The sequence below is a fragment of the Cavia porcellus genome, unplaced genomic scaffold (genome assembly GCF_034190915.1).
Source record: "Cavia porcellus strain 051 isolate PalLab524CR breed Dunkin Hartley unplaced genomic scaffold, mCavPor4.1 scaffold_5, whole genome shotgun sequence".
Taxonomy (NCBI): domain Eukaryota; kingdom Metazoa; phylum Chordata; class Mammalia; order Rodentia; family Caviidae; genus Cavia; species Cavia porcellus.
The window spans coordinates 18,512,242-18,539,229 of record NW_026947488.1 but is presented as its reverse complement, the minus strand read 5'-3'; the positions used below and the strand labels follow the sequence as shown (position 1 = coordinate 18,539,229).

The window sequence follows — 26,988 nt, the reverse complement described above, 5'->3', positions numbered from 1 at the left end:
AGTCTTGTGAGAGATCCTAAAGCAAAGGGCCAGCTAAGCTATGCTCAGACTACTGAGCCACACAGAGGCTGTGACATAACCAAATGTGTGTGGTATTAAGTGGCTGTGATAATTTGCTATGCAGCAAGCATTAACTGACACAGGATCCAACCCATCACTTCAATTTGAATTTAAGTCACTTCAATCTCAGAGTCACTCAGTATCAACTTATGCATACTGCATTACTGTAAACTTTCACAGATTTGAGAGAATAGATCAGAGATTAATTTCTTCCATAAAAAAGGAAAAAAAAACAGCTACAACGCTTTCCTCCAACAAAAGGCAGCCAGTCATCAAGTCTTCCTCTATGATGCAAGTAACAAAGAGGAAAGTCTAACAGTGTCAGAGCTTCTCTCTCTCAGAGGGAGAGACAGTGACAGCACCCAGCCTGGTCTGCCTCACACCAGGGATGCAGACAGATACTGCTGCACTGTAGGCCTCCCCAAACCACATGGATCACAGTGCATGGAGGAACAGGGACAGCCTCTGATTGTTAATGTCTCATCATTTGCTATCAAAATCTCCGTGACACAGGAATTTTCCCCCATGCCTGTATGTCTTTCCTGTGAAAAACAAAGTTATTTTTAACCAAGATCTTCGGCTATAAACATACTGCCCTGAAGAGTTAGTTCAAGAAAATGCAAAAAAAGACAGAAAAAGGAGGAAGAAGCATTCCTTCCTAAGGAAGCACATCCCAGAGTAACTCAGCCAAGCTTGCAAGCATGTGCACAACTGTCCTCCGAACGCCACCACAGCCTCTTCCCTCTCCCACTGGCCTGTGTTCCTGACTCTGCATCACCTCCTACTTGCTCATCTACCGTGTCTTCATTCAAGTGACTGCTAAGAAAACTCAGCTTCATGACAGCAGAGCCCTCCAGAGAGCTACAGCTTGTCTTTAATTCACTGACCTACTACTCCAAATACTTGACGCCGAAGTTGCCGGGGTTGAAGGTATCCTACTTAACACCAGACACCTAAAACTCATATATACAAAGCATTTAAAAATATTCCTTACATTTCCTAGCTCTCTTCCATGAAAGAAAGGGGCTATGATATGCACCCCCTAAATGGCAGGTGTCAGGCCTTTCCTTAACCCTCAGTTCCTATGAAGTCTCTTCATGTAACACCTCACCTCCTCTCTGCAAAGGACAGCACCATTTGTGAAGAGCAAGTATTTGAGTGGAATGATAGGCCTGAAATAAAGCATTATGAAAAACAGAATCACTGAGATTAGAGAAAACAGTCTGGGGTTTTTTTATAACTCAAGGTTATCTGTAAGAAACATTAGCTATTATATTGGGAGCCTTTGCCTTTTCTTCCTCCTGACATCATAATTGTCCTAACGGCCACTGCATCTGCAGCTAAGCAACAAGTGAGGCCTCTGGAGGCTTCCGAGGAGCAGAGCATCCCCTGCTCACAGTCAGACAGCTGAACTCTGGCAGCTCTGGATGCCGAGTGCCTTGAGATTTCACTGCTGCTTCACATAGTTTTCCTCCTTCTTCTCCAGTAATCAGATCACCGCTCCTTTTATTTACACCACTATGAGCCCATCTCCCACAGATGGCGAGTCTCCCTCCTGCTAAAACTTTCTGAGCCTAGGAAGTCAGATAAAACTTACTGAAAGTTTCATATAAAACTCCGTAAAGCAAAAAGCCACCAGCCACTGGGGAAATGTCTGGGGCTCATAATTTAGGAAAACTACAAGAGCTAAGTGTGTGATTGGCATGTTTTTTTTTTACTTCTCAGAGGCTCTTTGGCTCCTTTCTAGGTTCCGCAGAATACACTAGAAGACAAACCTTCTAAACAGCAGGGTTCTGAATAAGAAAAGATGCAAGCTTTTGCACAACATCAACCGTATAGTTACCATTCACTGTTTCCAAATAGGACTTTACCTGGTGCCTACCTACAGACAGAAACATGGATCTATACCTCTAATAAAACAGTGAGACCATGGAAACATTTGATATGCACTGGAAATTCTCATTTTAAAATGACAATAATTTTCACATTGTTATTCATCATTTTACATATGCTACTTCACAACATGCCCACAACCACTTAATAGTGTAAACACTACTGTTCCCATTTTCTGGGAAAGAAATTAATAACTCAGACAGGTTAACTGATCTTCCCAAGGACACACAGGGAGTACGAAGGACAATTAAGGATTTAAGCAGTCTGACCCCAGAGCTGGTCCAGGTAGAGATGAAAATATCTCCTGAGTGCTGTAAGGTCATGTCACATTGCCAGCTTTTCCTAATAAAGAGTAACAAACCCTAAAAATTCACCCATGAAATTGAAATGCATCGCATGATTCACACCCAAACTGCCAGTTCTTTATAAGATAATAATATTGTAGCCTCCATTGCTGCTATTGCATGCCAGCTGTTTCACATGTATCACTTTAAATCCTCAAGAGCCCTCTGCCAGGTTGGTAGACTTATTCTCATTGATAATGGGGAATCTGGGCTCAGAAAGGCATGGGACAGTTAGTGACAAGAGCTGGGATTTAATTCAGGTCTCTCTGAATCCAATGCCTAGTCTCTTTCCAACACATCAAATGACCCAAGATAAAATATACTAAGGGTGTGCTACTCTTTTATGATGTAAAAAACTTTTACAATTCAGATTCTTCTGAATCTTGTACAGCTTTAACATTGAAACAATGCTGGTCTAGAGTTGAACACAACTAAACTGAAATCCAGGCTTCATCACTTAACAGTTGTGTGACTTTGAATATACCACATAACCTCAATAGTACTGACTGCATTGCTTTGTAATAATGGTACTTTACAGGGAACTCCATAAGGATCAAAGGGATAGCTTTTAAGTACTCTTTCTTTAATTCATCAAGTACTATTTTCCTTTAAAAAGTGGAAACCTTCTGTAAGATTTTTCATTGCCAAATTTATGATAAACCAACTATGACTACACAAAACATAAACAGAATCTTCAGCTTAAGACTAAAATCACTGGAAATGATCCTAGAAATCACTTAATATCCACTCATCCACCAACAACAAGCGATTGCTATGTGTAGGAATTGTGCAGGGCACAGTGCATCAATCGTGAACAGTAAAAAGTCCCGATCCACATGATGCATAAATAATCAAAATGAATCCAAAAACAAATGCCAAAATAGACATGACTACAGTTTCAGAGAGTCAAGCGCTTTGCAGAGGTCCCTCTTTTGGCTGAGAGAAATGTCTACCTGCAGGCCAGGGCAGGACCTTGATTGGCCAAAGGCATCACACAGAGCCTTTTGATACTGCATCTGTGCTCATAATCCAGTAGTTATCAAATTTCCACATCCTTCATAATAGCCTGGGGTTGAAGGGATGGTTAAAACACAAACATCTGGTCCAACCCCAAAGGCTGTGATTGGTGGGTCTGGGATGTAGCCTGAAATCTACATCTTGAACAAGTCTCCAAGTGATGTGCTGGTTCTTCAGCAACCAAACCACTGCCATCAAGGAACACAGCTCCACCAGAAAATAATAAGACAGAAAAAGAATGAATCCTCATCCCCTCTCTTCCAGCCATGCAACCTCCTTCCACCTGCTATACAAAATCAGAAATCAGAAGGCAAATGAGCTGAGATAACATAGCTTTGAGGAACTCCAAATAGTACAAAGTCTCCACTAACACAATTCTTTCCCCTGACCCTTTCCAAATTCAAGGATGCTAATGGCTCCCTCATTGGAGTAACCAGCTCATCCTGACTTGCCTGGAACATTTCTAGTTTTTCAGTTAGGTACAGAAGATCTCACATCCTAGAAAACACTTCTATCTTAGACAAACTAGGACACCTGGTGTGATGGATTGGTAATCAGTGGGCAACCTGTGGCACCCAGCTGAACTGAATCAGCATGGTGCTGAATGTGGATAGCCCACCTGAGGATTGTTGCAAGCATAAAAAAGAGACCTGGGAGAGGAAGAAGAATGTTGTTTGGAGCTGTTGGTTCTTTTGGAACTGCTGGTTCTTCTGGAGGAGCTTGTCATGCTGGCTTTCCTGATATGAACTTGGCTGTTATCGTTGGAGGAGCTCAAGACCTGGTCACTGAGAATGGCTGCGGTGCACTTTAGGGGAATTCTGGTCCCTACTTTGAGCATCGCTTCCTGGCTCTCAAGAGGAAGATGTGTGCTATTTAATCTCCAGAACAAGCTTGTCAAGCTGGCTTCCTGATATTAACTTGGCTGTTCTCATCATTGGAGGCGCTCGGGACCTTGCTGTCACTGAGGATGGCTGTCGTACTTTTGGGGGAGCCCTGGCCTTTGAGTGTTACTTCTTGGCTCCAGTGCAAAACTCTCAACCTACTGGCACAGATCCTTCATCCTGCTGGCACAGACTTTCTAGCTTCTACCGCTGACCTTTGGGCTTTCCCAGCACAGATTCCTGAAACCAACTAGAATGAGTTGTTGTCGTAGGCTCTAGGCCTCCAGTTAGACTCATCAGGGGGCATTTTCATTGGCTCATGGTCTTCAGCTGAACTCATACAAGATATTGCCATGGGATCCAGGCACTTGTTTGGATTCTCTAGGTCTTTAGAGTGTCAACAAATTTCCTGCACTTCGTGTATTTGACACGCTGGGTAACTGTTATAAGATAATTCTGTATGTCCTGCATGTAATTGTTTTCCTTGCAACCCGACTCCAACAACTGGCCATACTGGCTGTGTACTCTCATGCTTTCTTGGGTTAACGAGACCTCCAGTGCAGACGAACAGCACTCGTGGGCACTTTCCGCGAGCGTGGCCATCTGCTAAGTATTTTATCTACATCAACTTTCTGACTTCTCACCATCACTCTATAAACAAGCTCCTTCTATTAGCCTCACTTTACAGATGATCAAGTGGAGGCTCAGAGGACTCAGATGTCTTCTACCTGGTCATACAGCTTGTGATCTTCAAGAGTTGATTTGAGCCCAGAATCTGAGATCAAAACCTGGACTTTTATCCTCCATGTGGTTTCCTTCACAACAGAACAAATGGTTTCTCTCACCTGCACCAGGCTTGATCCCACCTAGAAAATTCAACCCAGACCCAAAACCATATATTAAGCACTATTATAGCTTTTTTGTTGGTGGGTCAAATTACCTGACACAACTTAAAGAAGAGGTTTATTTGGCTCACCATTTCAGAGGGTTTGATCCATGGTTGAGTGGCTTCAAGGCAGAAGCTGTCTAGCCGAAGGGCAAAGCAAAAGAGCTGCTCACTTCATGGCACCCCAGAAGTATAAAGAGAAGGGAAGACCCAGGGGCAAGAATATATCCTTCTGGGTCACATCCCAGGTGACCTATGTCCTTCAATGAGGGCCCACTCCCTAAAAGCACATTCCGCTATGAACTCATCCATGGATGAATCACTGTTATCCAATTACCTTTCAGAAGCCCCACCTCTGACTATACAAGACTTTTGGGTGACATTTTAGATGTACACCATAACAGGGATCAAGCCCAAAATCTATGGTTATAAACCCAAATTAGAGAGGATCTACTCTTTGTTTATTGTGGAGCACACAATGAAAATGTAGGGATGGGAGGGTGGTAATTGATGCCTTTGGAACTCAGAGACAAAACTGTGCAGGCTCTTCTAGCTCAGAATCAAGAGGATCTTGTGGCAAAATCTGTATATTAAACAACTTATGTATCTTACATATTCAAAACCAACCTCTCATTTGTAAAACTAGAAAAGTAATCACCTTGTCTTAAATTCACAGAATCACTATCCTGTGGATTACATGAACTCAATAAACTATGTTCAGCCAGAAGGCATTTTTCTGAAAGGCTGTGTTTGCCAAAGCCCTAGAGGTCTCAAGACCACGGTTTAGATTTCTGAGATATAGCCTTCAGCTACTGGGCCCCCTGAGTAGAATTAGCAGCAGCTATCTCTAGAGTGACCTCTGCTCCAGGATAGGTAAAGGTTTTCTCACAGAGTTATCCTTGTGTGAAACTGGGCTATCTGAAAGTCAGCTGTAGGTGAGATGGGGCTTCTTTTTTGCAAATACTGCCAGTCTCTCCTACACCTCTTACTACCATTTAAAAAAATTTTAAAAATAAAAACCTTCTAGCATTCAGCATCACATGGTGGCTAAAATCTGAACTCTGAAATGAGGTGACACAAGAATGCCACGTCTGCATAGTGGCATCATTCATAAGAATTAAACAAAAGTCTTAGATTTTCTGCAAAAGAATTTTCTTAGAAGTGTCTACAGGAAGGCATTCCACCCTGGAATCTCAAATAGGCCCAATTTTTCTCATAAGTATGAATTTAGCACAGCAGGTGATACAAAGCAACCCAGAGAAAGAGCTGGAAGCAGCGGCTAAAAACAGAGACTTCAGCCTTGAGTTGTTTGGGTTCGAGTCAGGGCTCTACTCCTCACTATCTGTGTGACCTTTGGGCTCATTACTAAGCCATTTTGCTCTTCAGTTTGAATGATAATTGCACCCACATCATAAGATGACTATGGAGAGTGTGAGTGACAATTAGCAAGCGCTTGACAAGTGTCTGGCTCATTATAAATGCTTGAAGGATACCGTGATGCTGGCACTCCCTGTTTGGTAATAATTTCCTCTGCCACATTTATTCCTGTACTGTTCCGTTTGGATGATGCATGCTCTGCAGACACACCCTCGCACACCTGTGTTTTTCATAACTTTTGAATCTGGTTCCCTATTATTATCCCTCTACCATCCATCATATCACCAAATGATTTGACATCTCCTTGTATTTTCTGCTTCCCATTCCAACAGATGCCAAATGCTCCTCTCTTCTGCATACTTTGGCAGTTTAGAAATCTTCATCCCAGGAGAGTAAAAGTCCCTGCTGCCACATTCTAATCAGAACTATTCGGTAGAGTCACTGTTAGAAATGAACAATTCTGGAAGCCAATTCTGTTTTGTTTTTTAGTGTTGGGATTTCACAGTTCATTCGTTTTAAGCAAATAAGGGATGATATCAAAAAGAAAACCCTGGTCAATTGGGAAAAGACATAGTCTTAATATATTTAACTTCCATCAGAGATAGCAAATGGTTTGATTTTCAAGGGGAAAAAAAACTTCGTTTTGAAATTCTTAAGTCAGAGGTATAGAACTGTATTCACTAAGAAACACAGAAGCCATCAGATCATTGCACAGATGGGAAAACTTCCCAGGTCGCTGAAACATTTAGAAAGCTGCACAGTGCCCTTCCTCCAGGTCAAATGTGGATCCAAGTGATCCCAGAGCCAAAAGCTGTCCCATAGAAGAATCTTTTCCATTTCCAGGAAGGCAATAAAGTCTGCTTCACAGAGGCCCCAGGAGAGGAAGTGTGTGCGGAAAGTGGGGAGACCAGGCACCCTCCAGAAGCCCGAGGATTCCTGCTCAGATGTCTCCCTGTGTCTGTGACACAGTTCTCTATTTCCTTCCTTGCTAAATGCACACATCTTAGAATTCCACCAAGGAATTACAAACTCTTTATAATAAGGCTTTCTACATAAAAAAAACTCGTTTTGAAAAGATGATTGAACAAAACAGTACGCATTTCAAATCCCTATCAAACATACTTTATTAACAAATCTTAAAACTCCAAGGGTGTCACTTTTTAAGGAATAATTTAAATGTAAAAATATTACAAAGACAAGTGTAATTAATACCTACATTCTTCTTTACCAAGAATTATCAACTAATTTTAACAAATCTCCTTAAAGTATATCCCCCTTTTCAAAAGAAACAGAATATTACAGACAAAACCAAAACATCCTTTAGCGAGCATCCTTGTTCTAGTCCTCCCACACCTCTTCTAAGAGGTGCAGGCCTCCATCTGCTTTGTACACTGCCATGAATATACACAGTGTGTGTGTCAATACAACATGACTGTGATGTCCTTGCTTTCTTCCCACAGAAGAGGTGTGACCTTGCAGATGCTGACTTAGGTTCATGAACTAGACATGCCTGATAATTTGTAAATATTCCTTAAATAGATACTTTGATGACATAGATCACCCAAGATGCTGATATTAGAAGGCAGTAGTGGGGTTGGAGATACAGTTCAGCGGCATAAGCACCTGCCTGGCAAACGCAAGGTTCTGAGTTCAATTTCCAGTTTAAAAAAAGGCAGTAGTATAGCAAAAATTGTTAACAGTGTACATCAAGATTTGGCCAACCTTGAGGTTTTAACCAATTATGCACCCTTTTAGTGAGCCAGGAGGCCAGAATAAGTCAGGCACATAGAATAAAGCGGCTTAGGCCTCGTTTGGTCACCTCACTTCTATGACATCCTACATCTTTAAATAAATGAATAAAAAAACTTACAGAAGTTTGGGAGCATATACAATGCTCCATGTGGGTTATCTCTGCCAGATAATCCCATCCAAAACTGTGCTGTTGGTGTCAGAAGTGAAACAGACTAAAGAACCCACCACAAGGGCCGTATTTTGGATAAAGATCAGAAAGCCAAGCAGGAAACAATGAGTTAATGGTGCCTGAAACCTGAACATGTTTGTGAGAGGAGCTGAGTTTGGTGAAATTTACCCACTCTTTCTCCCTCTCCAACCACTGTAAAAGCTGCCTGAGCCAAAAGCAATGAGCCCTAGGCAAAAACCCTAGAATCTTCTTTGTGAGCTAGAGAAGGGCCCAGGGATAAGTATGTCTAAAAGAGTTGAAACCCCAGAAGAAGGAAACATCTAAGGCTTGAGTCAAAAATGTATGGATCACAAAAGGATGCTCTCCGATTAAACATCTGAAAAGACAGGCTGGGAAGGGAGAGATACCAAGGATCCCTACAGCCCCAGGGGAAATAGGTGGTCAGTAACTGTCCAGGGACAAATGAGAGCCGCAGAGGACTTTAAAGTGAGGAGTAAGATTCAAACTGAGAAATCCTTCCACACTCACCAAGCCAACTCTCAGAAGCAAGAGCAATGTGGAGACTATACACAAAGAAAATTTAAACGCATAGGAAATGTTTATAAGTAAAAAGCAATAGAGACTATGAGGGTAAGAAAGCTGCATCCACTTCACTTTAAAAATGACCAACAAGAATTCTGATCCCAAGTCACAGTTTTAAACTAAGAAATTCTGTTCTAAAATACATGTGTATTTTTTACAGACAGTCACGACCTCGGAACTCTGAAATTTGCTCAAATTAATTGCATTTCTCTACCAAAAATGATGTTGAGAGGTTCAAGTTCTAGGAATAGTACCTTCTTGCTTGGAACAGGTACCCTCTGAGTGGAAAGTTTAAAGGACTTAACTGAGATAGGAAATTCACACTGAGAAATAGAGCCCCCAAAAGTTATTTTTAGCTTCTATATGCAGCAAAGGTGGGGTGCTACCTGGATGCAGAGAAGGGATTTGCACATTTAAACTGAGCATCTTAATAGTTAAAAACCATACCTTTCCTCTCTTCCCCAGTTTCTCAGTAAATCTTATTAAAATGGCCTCGAGACAATGCAACCAACGCATTAGAGAGCTGGCCTCTGTTTTGTTCCAGACAATTTTGTTTGGAGGAGGATAACCATCCTGAACTCCAGCCAGCTGAGATCCAGGGAGGAGGCTGGCAGTGTGCCCAGGTTCTTTAGGGATAGAAGCTTTGGAAAATAACTGATCATTCCTCCCAAGCCACCCCACTACTGGTTTGAGACAGTTTAAAATCTTGGTTTTCTGAAAGTCTTGATTGTTGAGCCTAAAACCAACCCCCCCACACACACACACACAATACACACACTTTCCATAATACAAAATTAAAATTATGTAAAAGGGAAGGAAATGGGTGATTGGAAAATACTGCGCAGAAGAAATATTCATTGAAAACAACACAATAAAAGAGAAAAAAATAACAGTTCAGATATTCAGAGTTCTGCATGTGCAACCAGCAGGAGGACTAGACACAGAAATGCCTTTGAACTCCAGGTCGGCACAGCAGAACACAGCCAGGTCCTTGACCCAGGCCTGTGATGTACAGTTATGCAGGTTGAACACAACCACATGCAGCAGCCCTGACCTAGACACTAGGAAGGGTCTACGCCCATCTCCCTCACACACACACACACACACACACACGAGAGGGCCTGGCATCCACCCTCGCACAGCCACATGTTAGCAAGGCTGAAGGAGCAGTTCATAAACGAGAAACTACTGAAAAACTCAAGCTGAATGCACCCCAGCACTTTCCCAAGGCAGGTAAAGGGTGAACTGTGGCTGCACTGAGCGCTTGCTCCTGGGAGTCACCTCTTGGAAAAGGCTAAGAATGCAAGAAAGGGCTCAACAGAGCCTGAGACAGTGGTGGTAAACCTATGGAACACAGGCTATTTGTTTTTCTTTTAAGACAAAAGATGTTAAAGCATGAATTGTTTTTCCTAAGCTAATGTTTAATGCAGTGTTGACACTTCATGATAAAGAAGTGGGTTGTGGGTTGCAGTTGGAGCACTTGTCTCTGAAAGCTTTGCCATCACTGGCCTAGGAGTGAGACCTTCACACCATGGTGACTTTCTGCCCTTACACACAAATCCTACATAGCCAGAGAAGCAGGACCCTCCAGGTCCTCCCCTGCCCTCCAAGCACATGAGTGACCTGTAAGAAACAATACGTTCCTGCAGACTTTCCCACCAGGAAGCCCAAAAGTCTGGTCAGCCCACTTGGATTTGGGCTTCAGGAAAATCTTTCCCCAAAGGATGTCATGGAGCTATAAACACCAACCTTGAAAACATACTGTGACTTGTGTTCTTGTGTGATGCTGTGTTCACCCGTGACCTGTTTGATGCACCCAATAATTTATGAGTTTACATTACACCTTCTAGTTGTAGTTTATTAAATTTTCCTGTTAGCATTACATGACAATAAAGAAAAGATCCCCACCCCAGAAATGGGTCAGAAAAGTCTAACACAAGTACTAGTTTTTAAAACTGGGATATCTAAATGTGACAAAATACTTAAATTTCAACTAAATTATATAATATCCCTAACCTACTACTGTTTTTTCCAAACTTGTTTATGTGGAACCTGGGTACTAATGTGCAAAGTTTAATTCTTACAAAAAATACAACAGTATTTCAGCTTAGGGAGCAAAGTTTGAACAATTCTCTGGTGGGTCTTATTCACTTTTACTTACCGATATTTCTAAAAAAAAATTTTTTTTTTTCAATTTTGGACTAAATCAATTCTGAGACACTAAGTCTCTCCACTCAAAGTCCTTTATGGACTGAAAGACTGACAGCGAATTGATGGATGCCACCTTAAAAATGGAAATAATTTTTTCTAAGGTTTGAACACATTTCAGAGGTTGCATATGTGTTTCCCTGTATCTGTCCTATCTCCAGATTTCCTGAGTCCGTCTGTCATTTACGGTTCTTGTACTGAGAAGCTCTTAAAATGGTGCCCAGTCATCTCTACTGCTTCATATTAAAGCCTGGGATGGTTGATTTTCTGATCCACTTGCCTGGGCTAGGGGAACCCAGATAACAGGAAATGCATTATTTCTGGATGTGTCTCTGAGGATGTCTCTAGAAGAGAGGAGCATTTGTGCAGAGGAGGGCCGAAGGTCCTCCCCAAAGTGAGTGGGCATCAACCAGTCTTCTGAGGGCCTGACCAGAACAGAAAGGAGGAGAAGGGAATGCCCTGACCCCCACCTCAGACATCAGTGCTGCTTGTTCTGGCACTTTCAGACTCACGCTGGGACTTACACCGTCAGGTCCCCAAACTTTCAGACTTACACCACTAAGTCTCCAGCTATGGACAGCAGATGATGGCACTTGTCAGCCTCCATAAACATGTGGCCCAATTCCTCTAAAGCCTCCAAATCTCTCCGTGTGTGCGCACACGTGTGTGTGTTTAGCCTATCATGTTTCTTGTTATATATCCTATTCCATATCCTACTAGTTCCATTTCTCCAGAGCACCCCATACAGTTCTCCCTGAGTGTGGGCTGTACCTAATGATTTATGTCTGACAAACAGAATATGGCAAAAGAAATGGGCTGTCACTACCAAAATGAGGTTACACAAGACTGTAAGTTCCACCTTGCCCACGTCTCTCCTGCCCTCTCACTCAATCACTCTAATGAAGCCGGTTGCTATACTATGAGCTGCTGGTACCAAGAGGGGGCCTTGGGGAAAGGAGCCGAGGGCCACCTCTAGCAACAGCTGCTGAGGAATGGATGCCCCGGGACAGAGCCTGTGAGTAACCTTGCAGGTGAGCTGGAAAGCAGAGTCCTCCTCATGTCACTGGGGCTGATTGCTGCCACCATGACACCCTGCCTGCAGTTTGTGAGGTTCAAAGTCAGAAGACACAAATGTACCAGATTCCTGGCCCAAAGAAACGATGAGACAATAAAGCCATTAAGTTTAGGGAAGTAACTACATAATTAGTATGCGGTTCTTATAGTGAGAGCAGGATTTTTTTTCCCATTTCCAAAAGTTGTTGTCTAAAGAACACTGACAGGTGAACCTGTCATTGGGTGCATGTGCTTAGAGGTCAATTCCAAAATGCTTAAGGAAAAAAGAAATGGTAACGCCAACTTTTAGGCTATAGCAATTTAAGTACAGAATATAACAATGAGACAAAATTCTTTTAACTAGACTAATAAGTTCTCACACTCCAACCAACTTTACAAAATCAAAGAGGGAAACGATTATGAATTCATAGTGTTTAAAATATTTTTCTTTTCCATCCCTAACAATACAGGGTAGTCTCTGTTTCACCCTGTCTTAGACATAGTTTGAACGAACATCACAGATCTTTCCCATACCCTGAAGTCCCCAGAAAAAAGAATCAGAATAATAACTAACTTTATGTTTGGGTCAGTAAGCCGAAAAATGAGTCCAAAGATTCATCCTATTACTGCAGAAAAATAAAGACTCCCTTCAAATATGTCTAGAGGTGGGGGAAAAGGACCTGATTTGAAGAAGCTCCCATTGCCCAAACTATGATCATTTAAGCAGGGAAAAAAAACCCGCATATAATTACAGACAATTAAGGAAAGTCAAAAACATCCAAGGCCACTGATACATAATGATGAACCAACACTAAGCACTATTTTTTAAAAATCCTGCTTACTGATGTGAATTTATTTATAAATTCATTCACAAATTCTTTCATTCATGTTCAGTAATAAAGACAAACACATGATCCTTACAGGGTGACCATAAAATCACCCTTCACAAATTAAAGGAGGGCCAACAGAAATAAGCTGTAATCTTGTGACTGGTTTCAGAACTGAGACAAAAGAGAAGTGAAGCAATGTCAGAGGTGGCTGAAGAAAAAGCAGGCTTTTCGGGGTCCCAGGAAGAAAGGGCATGGATGCTGCCCAGGGACCTGTGAGTGGCAGCGCTCTGCCTGGTAAGGACAAGACTCACGGTGATAACAAAAAAAAAAAAAAAAAAAAAAAAAAAGGTCAAAGTCTGCAAACATCTTTTAATGCAACACACACACAGTCCACAGCAAGCTCTTCCCAGGTGTCCACAGAAGCCCCCTAGGAAGCAGAGGTAAAGCTGGGATGGAGCTGATCTCTCACCTCCGGCAGCTATTTGTCTTGATTCAAAACCTAGGGGCCAAAAAAAAAATGTTGCATCTGCTCCTAGTCTGGAGAATTTCATCTTAAATACCTACATCCTTGGCTTAATAAGAAGAAAATGAAAGAGTAATCGATTCTCTTTCCCACCATCCTATAGCCTACCAGAAAACCACAGACACAAGGTACTCACATCTTCATTTTTAAGACATTACCAAATTAGCACTGTCTCAACAATAAGCAAAGCTCCCTAACTGCTCACATCCTTGACAAAACGTAGCTTAAACTTTTTCAATCTTTCTCAAACTGATGGGTAGGGGCGGGGAGTAGTTCACATATCTAAATTACAATCTAAAGAGACTTTAAAAAAGGGCAGTGTTATGGCTTGTGTCTACATGTCCCCTCAAAGCCTCATGCAGTCATAGGTGAGGCTTTGTCAGGGGTGATTGAATCTAGAATGTGTGACTGATTCATGGTGCAATGCTAGGATTAAGGGTGGGTTATTACTATATCAGTCCACTGATTGGTTTGGCACTGTCCTAATCCCAGTAGCCTGAATCAAACATAAGTCACAGAAAGAGCCCTGCCTGGTCCCTTGCTTGCTTTGCTGCCTGGCCCCTATGAACTATTTCTCCTCTGCAATGCCCATCAGGCATGCCCTCTCACCTTGGAGCCGGCCGATTATGAACTGAAACCTCTACAAACTATGAGCTAAATAAAGCTTCCTTAACTTGCAGGTGTTGGGTATTTTGTCTCAGCAAGAAGAAAAATAACTAAGACAGGTGTGCAATTAATGCCTTACAAATAACTAATACAACAAATTATTTTGTAAACTGACAAGAGATAAGTAATAGTATTTGCCACTGCCTAGGTGCCTATTTTGTGCCAGGGATCAAGTATGCCAATTTACAGGAATGATCTCAAGCTCTTACCACACTGAGGCACCTGTCTTCCCACTTTACAGATGCAGAAATAAAGGTTCAAAACAGTAAAGTGGCTGATCAAGGGCACACCACAAGTACACTGGAGAGCTGATATTTAACTCAGTCTTCACAAAGACCCCTGTTCAACTAGAAACTTGAAGAGTTTTACTCCATAAAATTTCATACATTTTGTGTGCCATTCTGCAATGTTAATAAATGCATTGAGTTATACTTTCATTACCATCTTCTCATTTCCTTTTTTATCATCTTCTCAAGTCCTTCCATGACCCCAAAATGTTCTCTAGTGTCCACTTGCTCAAAAACCTCATACTCAGCAGTAGGTAGCCATTGATACACTGCTCGCTGTCTCTGCGGATTTGTCTTTTCTGGGTATCTTCTTTGGCAATAGAACATCTTTTGTATCTGTTTCTTTCACTTAGCATCCTGTTTCCAAGGCACATACCCATAGTTCACCCTTTTCACTACTAGAGTGCCCCACTAAACAGATTCACTGGTTGATGGGCACTTGGATTACTCCCAGTTTGTAGCTACTATGAATAATCTGCTATGAACATTCATGTTCATGTCTTTCTGTGGACATATGCTTTCATTTCTGTTGGGCAGATTCCTAGAAGTGGAATTGCTGGATCCTATGACAAGTGTATGTTTAACTTCTTACAGAAACTGCCAAACTGCTCACCAAGTGGCTTCGGCATTTTTTGTTCCCTTCAGTATTCAATAAAAATTTTAAACTGACTATTCAAGAGATGTGGGAGCCTTTGCATGTGTTCCACTCCTGCACTCTGTGTGCGTGTGTGTGTGTGTCTGTGTGTGTGTGTGGTGAGATGCATTTCAGCAGCTTGACTCCAATGAGAAAATGATTAGGTCTGTAACACTACAGACCCACTTCGATGTATTAAGGCCTCACAGTGGACCAGATGGGGCTTCTGAGAAACCCATCCTAGTGTATGTACCTATGCTGGGCCAACTTAATGCCAATATTTGGGGTTTTTAAAAGGTCCCTAATTATCACCTTTCTTCAATAGTGCTGCATTCTTCCACCACTCTGTTTTATTTCCATTCTCCATGGTTGAGTTCCACTGAGTGCACTGGGCTCCGTGTCTAGAATCTTCATTGTGATCTTCTGCATCCTCCTTAACATCTGCACTTTTATCCGTGGATAACACATAGCAGCATTCTCCTACTCATTTCTCTCTGATAGGCAAATACAAACATCCAACAAGACTATAGCAAATACTAAATCCTGTGACCCAATCAACTACTCTGGCTCACCTGGACACGCTGCCACTGATTGCCACTGTCCCTTTGGCTGCATCTAATTGTAATTAATCCATTAAAAATCTGTGACTTTTTTCCTCTCCAAACCAATTTGAACTCGTTTTATTAGATGTCATGAGATACTCCAACCACTTTCTAATATTGCACAGTGTTGGCTCTTAGACCCAATCTTGTAATGTGTTTGCAAATGCTATTACACTTCTTGGACATGGTTTGTTTCCAATAATCTCAAAGCTATTTTATTTGTTTACTGGAATCCACAGCCCACTATGTGTTTTCTTATTCTTTATTTACCAAGTGTACAAAGCTCCCTGCAATACCCCAGAGTGTCAGGCACTTGATTTCCAGGATTTCTGAGAGATGAGAACAGACCTAGGGGTAGAACCTAAAGACAAGGATGACTTTGAGTTGGCGATAGGAAAAGAAATAGAACATTCCAAAATACTCTCTTTACAATACACAACCATATATATACAATGGATATATATATATATATATATATATATATATATATATACACACACACACACACACACAACCAGGGATTAAACTCACAACCTCACACTTACCAGGCAAGTGTTTGAGCCACTGAGCTAAATCCATGGCCCATTTATAATTTTTAGAAATCACTTGTAATTCAAAAGGTAAAATGTGCTTAAAACTAATCATTATCTAAACCTCTGAGTAGCCAAATGTATGAGTTTCATCTGTTAGAAAATTTCATTTGAGATTTCCTTCTAAAAAGCAGTTACAGGGAACAAAGTCTCCAAAAAGAAAAAAAGAAGAAAAACTAAAAATCAATCATCACCAAAATCTGGAGCCATTTCACTGTCAGTTCTTAAATTAGCCTAACATCCATGGCCCCATCCGAGCCTGTGTATCTCCGCCAATGCTAAGGTCAGTGATAGATGAGGCTCCAACACTGGACAAAATGCCCACTCTGCACCAGGCAGTCTTCACTCTGCATGCATCATTTTATTTAGTCTTCACAGAATCCAGTGAGGCAGCTATAATTATCCTCACTTTACAGATGAGAAGCTGGGGATCTGAGAAGATAAATGACTTGCCCAAGCTGGCATAGCCCGTAAGAGGCAGAGGCGGATTCAAATGGAGGACTTCAGACTCCTGAGCACATACTCTTTTCTTCAGACCACACTGCCCACTGAGCTAAATTCCCCATCCTCCATCCTGGCTGCTAGGAGACTCCACCATCTCTTCATCATCATCAATAAATATTTATCAAGGACCACTGCCTACGTAGCATTGCTCTCGTTTCCACAGCAACACACTGTCAGAGAGTCATGGGAGTATCCTGCGTTTGAAAGAACAATGCTGTAATGTCCTCTGATCGTGGCTCTGAAAGGTGACAGTCACACTACTACAGGGTACACTGTCTCATCTGGCAGCCTGCAGCCTGCAGGAGCTGTGCTGAGAACAAGCGAGAAGGAATTAAAGTAGAGGAGAAAGATAATGGGCTGTAACCCAAGAAGATGATCTACGTTACGTTTACTACGTGTTTGCAACTGTTGCTGGAACAGAATCCAAGCTGGGTCCTCACATTAATTGTTCGTTTATTAGAAAACAAATCACACGATTTAGAGCAGAAAGTAAAATTTGACTGTACTACCAACAGTTCCCCAGAGGAATCTGGCAGTGATTATTGAGTTAAATGACTACATTGCTAGCAATCAGAACCCCAAGTCTTTAAGATCCGTTTTTGTTCTCAACATAGATTCTGAGGCTCACTAATAAATGGACTAATTATCCCCTCATCTATTTGTTTAAGTGCCACCTTCTTCTCTTATCCCAAATCATGTTCTGCTACACCATTCACAGACATTTCTTTTAATTTCTTCTTACTATTGTTCCTTATAAAAATTGTCACGGCTCATGACACATGTTAGAGGAAGGAAGAAGGCGATTGCCTTTTGATGACAAGCTTCCACTTCTGCCTTTCAGACACCATGACCAACATGTTACAGTAAAACCTATCATCCCAACTACGTCTTAGATGTAAGCTTACAAATTGAAATTGCCTTCAAGACTGGGAATCTCCAGATCAAAGGAATATGGAAAACACACCACTGAGTTATAAAATGCATTATTTACCCAGACTTGCCAAAAGTTTTGAGGAAGCCACTTTAAAGGAAACCGAGCTATCATCTTATTCATAGTAGATTCACATTCCAACAATTCTGCATTTAGGAGTAAAACAAGATACTTTTTTTAAAAGTTAACATTTATAGCATTCCTATCTCTACAAATACAGATGTTCATAAAGCAGCCTGGGGCCAGGATCGAAAATCTAATTTAAATGATCTAGTTAGCATTAAGCCATAAAGAAGAGGATATAGGAAGAGAAAAAATACCCATGTCTACACACGAGAGAGTCTTAGAACGCACTGAATCTCCAACACAAACCAATCCCACTCCTGTGTGAACCCCAAGTACAAACGTCGCCCCTAGCTAAATATATGCTATAGTAGGTTCGCAGAAGCAGCCCTGCTCAGGTAGAAGAACCAAAACAAACACATGGCTCCTTAAGAGATTTCTTCCCAAACTGTCCCACGATTGCTGTTCTTTCCACGTGTTGCGAAGAGCAAACAAAGAAAAGGTGCTTGCTCCTCACCCTTCTCTAAATGTTTTAACAAAAGGCTGCCGAATAAATACATTACTCATTTTTAAATTGAAAAGAACTTCTATTCCTGAGATGAAAGCCACTAGGTTTGCATTTTAACCGTTGTGGGCGAGCGCCACCTGGCGGCAGCACTGGTCACGGGCGTGCGTCAGCCCTGGACCGCTTCCCGCAGAACCGGCTTTACAGCTCACTAACCAGGAACGGTCTGAGACCCGGGAGAAAGATTTTTATCCTGTTTTAGCCGCGGGAACGTGAGTACTATGAATGTGTAGTAGGCCAGCCAGGCCTTGGAGAATAGTGAAACCTGAGTCATAAATCATACCCGGACTGCCCAGAGCATCTTCCTCTCCTGTCTTCCCTAGGACCCCGAAATGAAGAAAACAAGACTGTGCACCATCTTTGAAGTGTGGTCGCGGAGGTCACCCTGCTTCCCTTATTAACCCAGCCTTTCAGTTTCCCACGTCTCCAAAGACGTGTCTTCATCGTCCGACTTCCCAGCCACGCCAAGGAGCGGTCCCTTCACGGAAGTCCTCGGTTCCATTTCTACTGTCCAGGGCGCCTCGAACTATCTCTAATGAAATGTCACTCCAGTGGTCCTCACCCCCAGAGCGGCCTGCTGTAGAGACATTACACTTCCCACAGGGAGCTAGGTTCCTTCTTTCTTGCAATGCACGGGCACAGTTGTTGCTTGCCAATCCAGAAAGAACCTTTCCCTAAGTCCCGCGTGCATGTCTCAGGAGCCTCAGCTGAACCCTCAGATAATGGGTGCTAAGAAACTTCAAGGTGATTCTCAACTTGGAAGTCCACCAGCATCGCTTCCTCTCTTTTCTTTCCCTCTACCACCTACTCTTTAGGGGACTCAGGGACGCAAGCTTCCTGCAGTGAGGTCTGTTGACGCCTGAGCCCTGGGTCAGTGTTGGGTGTCCTGCACATGCAAGTTACCATTGGCAGAAAACACACACGCGCGCGCGCGCGCGCACACACACACACACACACACACACACACACACACACACACACAGGTACACGCACACAGAAACTATCTTTGTTCACCTTCTAGGGGCAAAATCTCATGAGTCCCATGAACTTCGCAGATTAGATGGCCAGACAGGTCAAAGTCACTGGGCTTGAAGGGCCCTAGCAGGGGTGCCCTTTACTGGGATAAAAGCCACCAGATCTGGAGGAGATCCTGCTGTCTGGGTCTTGAACATGCGCACCCCGAGGGTACCTTCAGCGATTTGCTTGAGGACACGCGGAGGGGCACAGGGTGTCAGGAACCACACCGGCGCTTCCACTGTCTCCGAGGAGAAAGGAAAAGCCACCGCCCTGGCAGACAGCTCGGCCTGCGAGAGCTCCGTCCTGCCCACTTGGCGCTGCCCGCGGAGCAGCGAGCACAGGCGGCCTCTCCGACGCCCGCGCCGCTCCCCAGCTCCGCGCCCCAAACACTCGAGCGACAGATTCCGACAAGTGGGAGGCGGCAAGAGGAAATATTCGCAACAACCGCGGAAAGTTACTCCAGCCCAGCCCGGGGGCCGCAGCAAAGTAAAGCGAGGAACTTGGCGAAACGCGGGCGACCGGGGCGGCCGGGGCCGGGCGCGCTGCACCCGGTGCGCCTCCCTCGGCAGCCCGCGCCTGGCCGGCGGGACCGGGGCCGGGCCCCGGGAGCCCGCCAACTTTCTCCCCGGGCCCGCGGCGGGAGCGGGGCGCCGGGGAGGCGCGGGGAGCCCGCGGCTCACTCACCTGCGGCGCTCTGCGCCCGGGCGCCGGGCAGCGGCGGCAGCTGCAGGAGCAGGCTGAGGGCGAGCGCGGCGAGCTTCGCCATCCGGGCGGCGGCCATCGGGGGCTCAGCCCCTTCCCGCGGGGGCCCGGGCCGGGATTGAGGCGGGCGCGGGGCGGCCCCGCATCGCCGGCGCGGCCGCGGGCGGGCGGGCAGTGCGCGCTGCTGGGCGCCCGGCTGGCTCCGCTGGGCTCCGGGAGCCGGCGCCGCTGCGCTCCGAGCCGAGGCGCGGCGCGAACTGAGGCGGGAGGCTGGGCGGGGGCGGGACGCGGGGGCGGGGGGCGGTGTCCCCCGAGTCCTAACGCCGCCGCCGCCGCCGCTGTCCCCGCCGCCCGCCCGGGCGCTCCGCCTCGACCGCGCACACACCCTCGCGCGCACGCCCGCGCCCGGCACACGCCCGCGGCTGGCACACGCGGGCTCCCCCACGCACCCTCGCCTGGACTGGCCGGCTGCGGGTCGCTGGCACAGTCACGCGCTTGTACACTGCACCCTGGCACCCCCCCAGACCCGCGGGGTCCTGGCCTGCTCGCCCCAAGCCACGCTACGCAGCTAAGCACCATCTGCCCTGCGGGGGCGCAGGTATGAGGGCGGTGGGGGAGGAGGGAGAGGCAGAGGCAGCAGCCTTTGGAACTCGGGCTGGGGGGAAAAGTGAGGCAGGAAGGGGAAGAATGCCAGAAGGAGCAGAGGTCTCAACTCGGGATAGGGGGCCAGGTGAATTGCTGGGGTGTCCCCAAAGCTCGGGCCGATAGCTACTGTGGAGGGTTAGCACACCCAGAGATGAGAATTTCCTACAAGAGTTTAATCTCTTCTCTCCTTCTCCCTCTCTCCTCTTTCCGTGTCTCTGTGTCTGTCTTGTCTGTCTGTCTGTCTGTCTCTCCTGGCCACATTGCTGACTGCCGCTGCAATAACCCCCCATTGCACTGCTACCTAGTTAGAAGCCCAACACCCATCCACACCCCTTGCGCTCCCGCTGTTCTCCCGTGTTTCCCAACCGACGTGGGGGTGGGGAAACCCTAACGGGGAGCGAAGAGGTGAGGCAGCCCTCCCCTACCCCCCTGGCCGCCTTCCTTCTTCCCTTCCTAGGTAGCAGAACCTTAGAGCTTTTTTCTTTTTCTTCCCGGTCTGAACAAAGACCTGGTTGGGGCTGAAAACCTAAAGCCACCGATCAGAATCCGGGCTGCTCCTCACAGCCAGGGCTTTGGGCTGTCCAGCAAGCAGGGATCCCGTGGGCTGGAGTATGCTGCGGCCTGGGCCTGGGTCTTGGATGAAGTTCTGGGATGCAAAAGAGATGGGGACAGTCAGACGTGATGAGAGGATTCCACTTTGTGAACACTTTGCCTTCTCTCCATCTATTTCAACACATCACCTCCCCCATCCTTACTGGGCTCCTAAGGACTGAACCAGACAGACTTGCGGAGTCCTGTCAAAGTAAGGCATGGCCAGGGTTTCCCAAAGTGGGGAGCCTCAGGCTCTGCATTGGAGTTGCTGTAGTAAACACAGAGCCCCTCAGCCATATCCCTGTGCCCACTAGGTGGAGTGGCAGTTGCTTGCTCTCCCATTCTTGTAATCCTAGGCAAATTCTACCAGCCCTGCATGGACTCCGGACCACCATAGCCAAACACTTTCAAAGGGAAAGTGCTTGGGCCAACCAGTGTCTCCTACACTTGCCTGGAATTACAGGTGAAGTAAGGTAAAAGGGTTCCTCAAAGTCTTCCTTCCAGCCTACTGCACAGAGAGAATGGAAGTCAACAGGTCTTGGAACCTGGGAGTTGGGCCTTTCGCAAACTTCCCCAGTGGTCCTTTATAACTCTGCCAGTATTGATGGTGCACTTAACTGTACCATATTCCGGGCTCTTCTCTGGGGATACAAAGATGATTGGCCCTTGGGGTGATTGGAATGGGAAGATCCCTTTTGCTCAGAACAAAATCACCAGCTGTTTGCTCCAGCAAACCTCAACTCAAACCTTGGGCAGATGAGTTGTTAGCCAGCCTTGGAGAAGAGACCTGGCCCCTGTAACCCCAGTCAAGGCTGATCCCAGGAGCTGAGCCAGGTGGGGAGGAGGAAGGTCTAAACCACTAAGGAGCTTGGTGTCACACTTATAACCTGCCCCAACTCCTTTGGGCTCCTGCCAATCCAGTCTCTCATTCTCTCTCCTTCTGAAAAAGTGTAAAATAGCAGTTCTCACAGCATCTTCTGAACCTAGCCCTCCTGTACCTCCATGCACCCACATTCCAGGGATGCCGTATGGGTGCAGGCAAAGTTCCCAGGTCTGAATGGGGTTCATGTGGTCTCAAGAAAAGCTGTTTCAGTGGTGCTTGGGGGCTTGGACATAAACCATGACATCATGCTTTCTAAGCCACCCTGTCCCCTTTATTTCTCAAGAGTGTGTACTCCCACCTGCTACCCAGCAGGGCTCTGGCGTCCAGCCTGATCCACAGGCTTCTGCACCTGCCTTTCACTCTGCCAGAATCATTTCCCTGGTAAACGCACATGAGCCCTTAAGGTTCCATTCTGCAGCTTTGGCCAGCAGGCCCTTCCTGCCCAAAGCATGATGCCAAGGCCCCCTGCACTTCTGCTGCAAGGATGCTGTCTCCTCACTAGTCTGTTCCACAAGACTGAGTTTCCAGAGGGCTCCTGAGCACTTTACATAGTGCTGCCGGACAATAGGAGTCTAAAGAATAGAACAAAAGGATGGGCGGGAGGCGAGGGGTGCTTCCAGCCAAGACCCTCAGAATCACCTGTAAAGGAGGGCACTCACTGAGAGCTCCAGCTCCCACTGCAACCACATCAGTAGCCCAAGTGCTGGTTAGGAAAGGACCTGCTTTCCCCTCCACCCAACAGCATGGGGAGCTGCACCATGACTTCATCTTGGCCCCTGGTGCAGGGCAGCAGCTCAGTGTCTGTGCTGAAGGGAACAATGGGGCTTGGAGAGAGCTTCAGAATGTCAGGAGAGGTGGCACAGCGATCCACCTTGCAGCCTTTTGCAGTGCTGCTGAACCATAAATCCTTTTGTCTTGGGGCCACTCTACTCTTAACCCTGTGGAACCTTTCAAAAGACCTCTTGGGATAGAGTTTCCCTGTCTTCACAGTGGCTTCTCCTTCAGGTCTAGATGTTTTATCCACATGCCATTTTGAGGGAAGCTAGTGTGCCTCTGCCTGCCTGGCAGGGATCGAAGACCATGAGTCTGCAGCCTGGGCAGCAGACATGGCCTCTGCCCTCCCCTCAGGAAGCTATAGTCTGGTGGGGAAGGCAGGACAAAGGGAAGAGGGTAAAGGACACAGCACTGGCCTGCCCCACATGCCCAAGGTTGTCCTTCCTCCCGCAGGAGCAGAGTGCCACAGGGGACAGGGCAGGGTGCCTTGCTCACCCAGGAGACAGGCTGGTGATGTAGCTGGCACTTTGTCTCCATCTTACACACAAAGAGACTGAGGTTGAAGGATGACAGAGGCCCTGCGTCGGGAGGTAGCACGAATCACTTCTCATGTCACAGGGGGCTTCTTCGCTGGAGTCTTCTTTTTGCCGTAGTCCAGAAAGCTACTAACTACTTATATTTAAAACTGAGAAGTTCAGCTCTTAGTCACACTAACCACGTTTCAAGCGCTCGGTAGCCACATGTGGTTAGCGGCTGCCATATGAGACAGCTCAGCTCTAAAACATTTCCATCATCACAGGAAACTCCAACACTTCTCTAGAGCACAGATCAGCAAACAGCTGCCAGGTCTGACCCACTGGTTAGTTTATAAAGTCATATTTTGCCACAGCCATTTATATTCATTTGCATACTGTTATGGCATTTTTTTTCCAGAAAGTTCTGTAAGGATTGCTCAAGAGCAGGGGTCAGCAAACTACAACCCATGGACCAAATCTGGCCTATTGCCTGTTTTATAAATAAAGTTTTATTGGAACAAAATTAATTTATATATTGCCTATGGCTGCTCTCTGAACTACAAGCCTATAACACAGAAAAATCTAGGTGTTGTGCTTCATATATAGGAAGAGCATGCTGACGTCTTGTCTATAGAAATTCTCACAACTGACCATCACTGATCTAAAATTCATTCTCACAGTGTGGTCCCTGGGCCAGGAGCATCAGCACCCTTGGCAATGTGTTGGAATACAAGTTCTCAGGCCCTGCTGCAGACCTGGTGATACAGCATTGCTGGAGGTGGCCCAGGAATCTGGGTATGAACCTGCATTCCAGGCAATTCTGATGCTCCCTTAAGTCAAAAAACTTCAGTTCCAAGACACTCTTTGGAGGGAGTGCCAACAAGTGACTGGCACAACAAGGGTGCTAAATGGGCTCCTGTGGATAACAGAAGAGTTTGGAAAGATGTCAGGAGAGTGACATCCTGTCTGCTGCCTGGTCCCTCTGCAGCAAAGGCTTTGAAGGCCTTCCATGGGGGATGTGCCAACCACAAGAGACCCTCACACCAGGCGCCTGCTGTGTGGATGCCCAGGCCCTGCCGCCTGCAGGCCCCACCCTGCCCGCCTGTGGAGCGTCAGCACATTTGGAGCTGCCTCCACGCATAAATTCATGGACCAGCTGTCTCTTTTAATCTGGTTGCAAGATAAAACCATTAATAGATGTCAGACACATTGGCAATGATCTCTTCATTAATAATTTCCCCCTTTCTGAGGATAAAAAAATTAGTAACAAGCAACCATCAATAATTCAGAAATACAAGTTAACCTTTCTATTAGCAGAGTCACTGTGCACACACCACACACTCTTCCAGAGCCAGGAGCTCTGGCTGGAGTAATGTTTGTATGGCAGGAATATGAATACACATTAATGCTGTCTGTCAAGACCTGCAAATATAAATAACCCAAATGCAAGTCAGAAATCGTATGTTTCAAGTTTAACCTCACGATCCAACCATTTGGTTTTGTAAAAGCACACATTATCCCATAATATGGCCCTGTCCAAAAGCAAGATTGACGAAGAAATCCATTTTCAATTTGAGGCTCTTATGGTCAAAAAAATTTTTCCTTATACCAAACTAACACTGCTGCTCTATAATTTCCTCCCTTCAAAAGCTAGCTCTTCTCTCCGGAGACACACAGAAATGGCCTGGTCACATCTCCAAGTAGCCTTTCTTTGGATGTTGGATGTGCTCCAGGCATGCATTCTGTTCCTTATAATCTTCCTGGTCCTATTTGTATCTGATTTTCAGGTCCCCATCACTGGTTCCTCTCGGACACCGCTTTTGTAAGAAAGCTTTGCACCTGCCCATTCCTCAAACCTCGGTTCACCACCCGTATGACCACATACTAGTCACTCTGCCTCTCCAAATCTGTTTCCCCATCTGTGAAATTGGGGTGATTATTCCCACCTCACTGAGCTGATGTGAGAATTAAGTGAGTTAATGGATGTAAACACACCTACAATAGGACCTTGCTGATTCACCAGATTATTGCCTGTGATTTCTTCCTACTTCCAAGCCTTTGATAGATCATACACCCCAGCTTTGACTCCAGGCCAATTCTGTGAGATACCTAGCCAGGAGCATTGTGCAGATAGCCAGCTGCCTCTCTTTGGGCCAAACACTGCACATGATCTAGATATTGGCAAGTAGAACTCAGAATCCAGGCTGCCGTGCATCTAATACTTGGACTTCATCTTGCCCAAGTGGAGTCTGTCAAGCAGCTGTTTCTTTTAATTAAAAAGGAAGCCAAGTGAAGTGTGGCAAACACCTGCCATGGCTGTTTGCACCCCCGGCATGCACCTGGCCTTGTGCTGAGCACTGAGGATGTCAAGTGAAAGTGGCCCATCTGCAGGAACCCCCAGCCAGCCCATGCTGAGATCACAGCAGCACACCAGAGAATGGATGGTGTCAATGTTAGAATGATAGCCCTTAAACATGCCTGAGATATGGCCCCAGCCTTGCGTCAAGCAGCATGGCTTTTCTGGCAAAGCAAAGGGAAAGCCACTGTGCCCAGCAGCTAGTGCTCTGGAGTTGGACACATGCCTCTTTAGCATTGAGGTTCCCCCAAGACTTTCAGCCCTTCTCCTAGTGCAGACTCCAAACTTGAATCCTAGAAGGATCCAAGTAGGGTTGGACTCATCATGATGAGATGAGGTAAATCTGTTACTCTTCCCCATCCCTTGCACCCAACCTGTCACCCACCAGCTAGGAAGCCACACTGATACCCCCACTGCCTGCAGCATGAAGTCCACAGGCTGCACCATGGCCAAAAAGACTGTCACCTGGCCAGGCCCAGCCTCCCTTTGTAGCCCATCCCCTCCCTCTTTCATCTTAGACTCCTCCCATAGTGAAGTCCTCACCAGGCAAAGAACAAAAGAAGAGAATTCCAAGTGGCTGCAACAGCCTGGGCAAGTGACCACAGGCCTGAAAGAGTCTGTGTCCTCAGAGGTGAGGAGGTGCCTGAAAGCCCGGGGTCTTAGGTGTGGTGGCTCTCTGTGATCTGATTTCATTCCCTGGGCTGCACCTCCACACTCTTTATTCCAAGCCACACAGGACTCTTCCAGTTATCTTCCTCTGGGTCTTTGCCTGTGTATGTCCCTCCCTCTGGGATGCCAAATTCAAGATCGTTAGCCTTCTTTATCCTTATTTGGGCAGCCCGATCCTTATCCTTCCAGGCTGTACTTTGAGCAGTATCCTCAGACTGGGTAAAGAATTCATACCCTTTCCATTCCTACCATTCACAGATCCACCTTCTCCACAAGGATGCAGCATCTGAGCCTGCCAGGGCTGTGTCTTACCCACCCCACTGCCCACAAAGCCAAGCCCTAGTGTAGCATACAGCAGGCCATATCTTATACCCTGAGCCACTATTTGCAGCTACTTTAAAGAATGCATAATGTATTAG

The 26,988-nt window shown here is 45.6% G+C and overlaps 1 protein-coding gene across 13 annotated transcripts in view; it reads right to left on the bottom strand.

The window, feature by feature from the left end:
* The window catches only part of Ptprt (protein tyrosine phosphatase receptor type T), a 1,059,888-nt gene extending 1,039,354 nt beyond the window's left edge, over nucleotides 1–20,534 (bottom strand). For 3 of the 13 annotated variants that reach the window (XM_063248325.1, XM_063248326.1, XM_063248327.1), the window contains exon 1: nucleotides 20,119–20,354. In XM_063248325.1, the coding sequence (XP_063104395.1) occupies nucleotides 20,119–20,215 (97 nt within the window). In that variant the 5' untranslated portion in view covers nucleotides 20,216–20,354. Of the gene's footprint in view, nucleotides 1–20,118 lie in introns of all 13 variants that reach the window. The other 10 variants (XM_063248321.1, XM_063248322.1, XM_063248331.1 and 7 more) reach the window with 8 other exon arrangements.
* Between the last annotated feature and the right edge of the window lie 6,454 nt (nucleotides 20,535–26,988).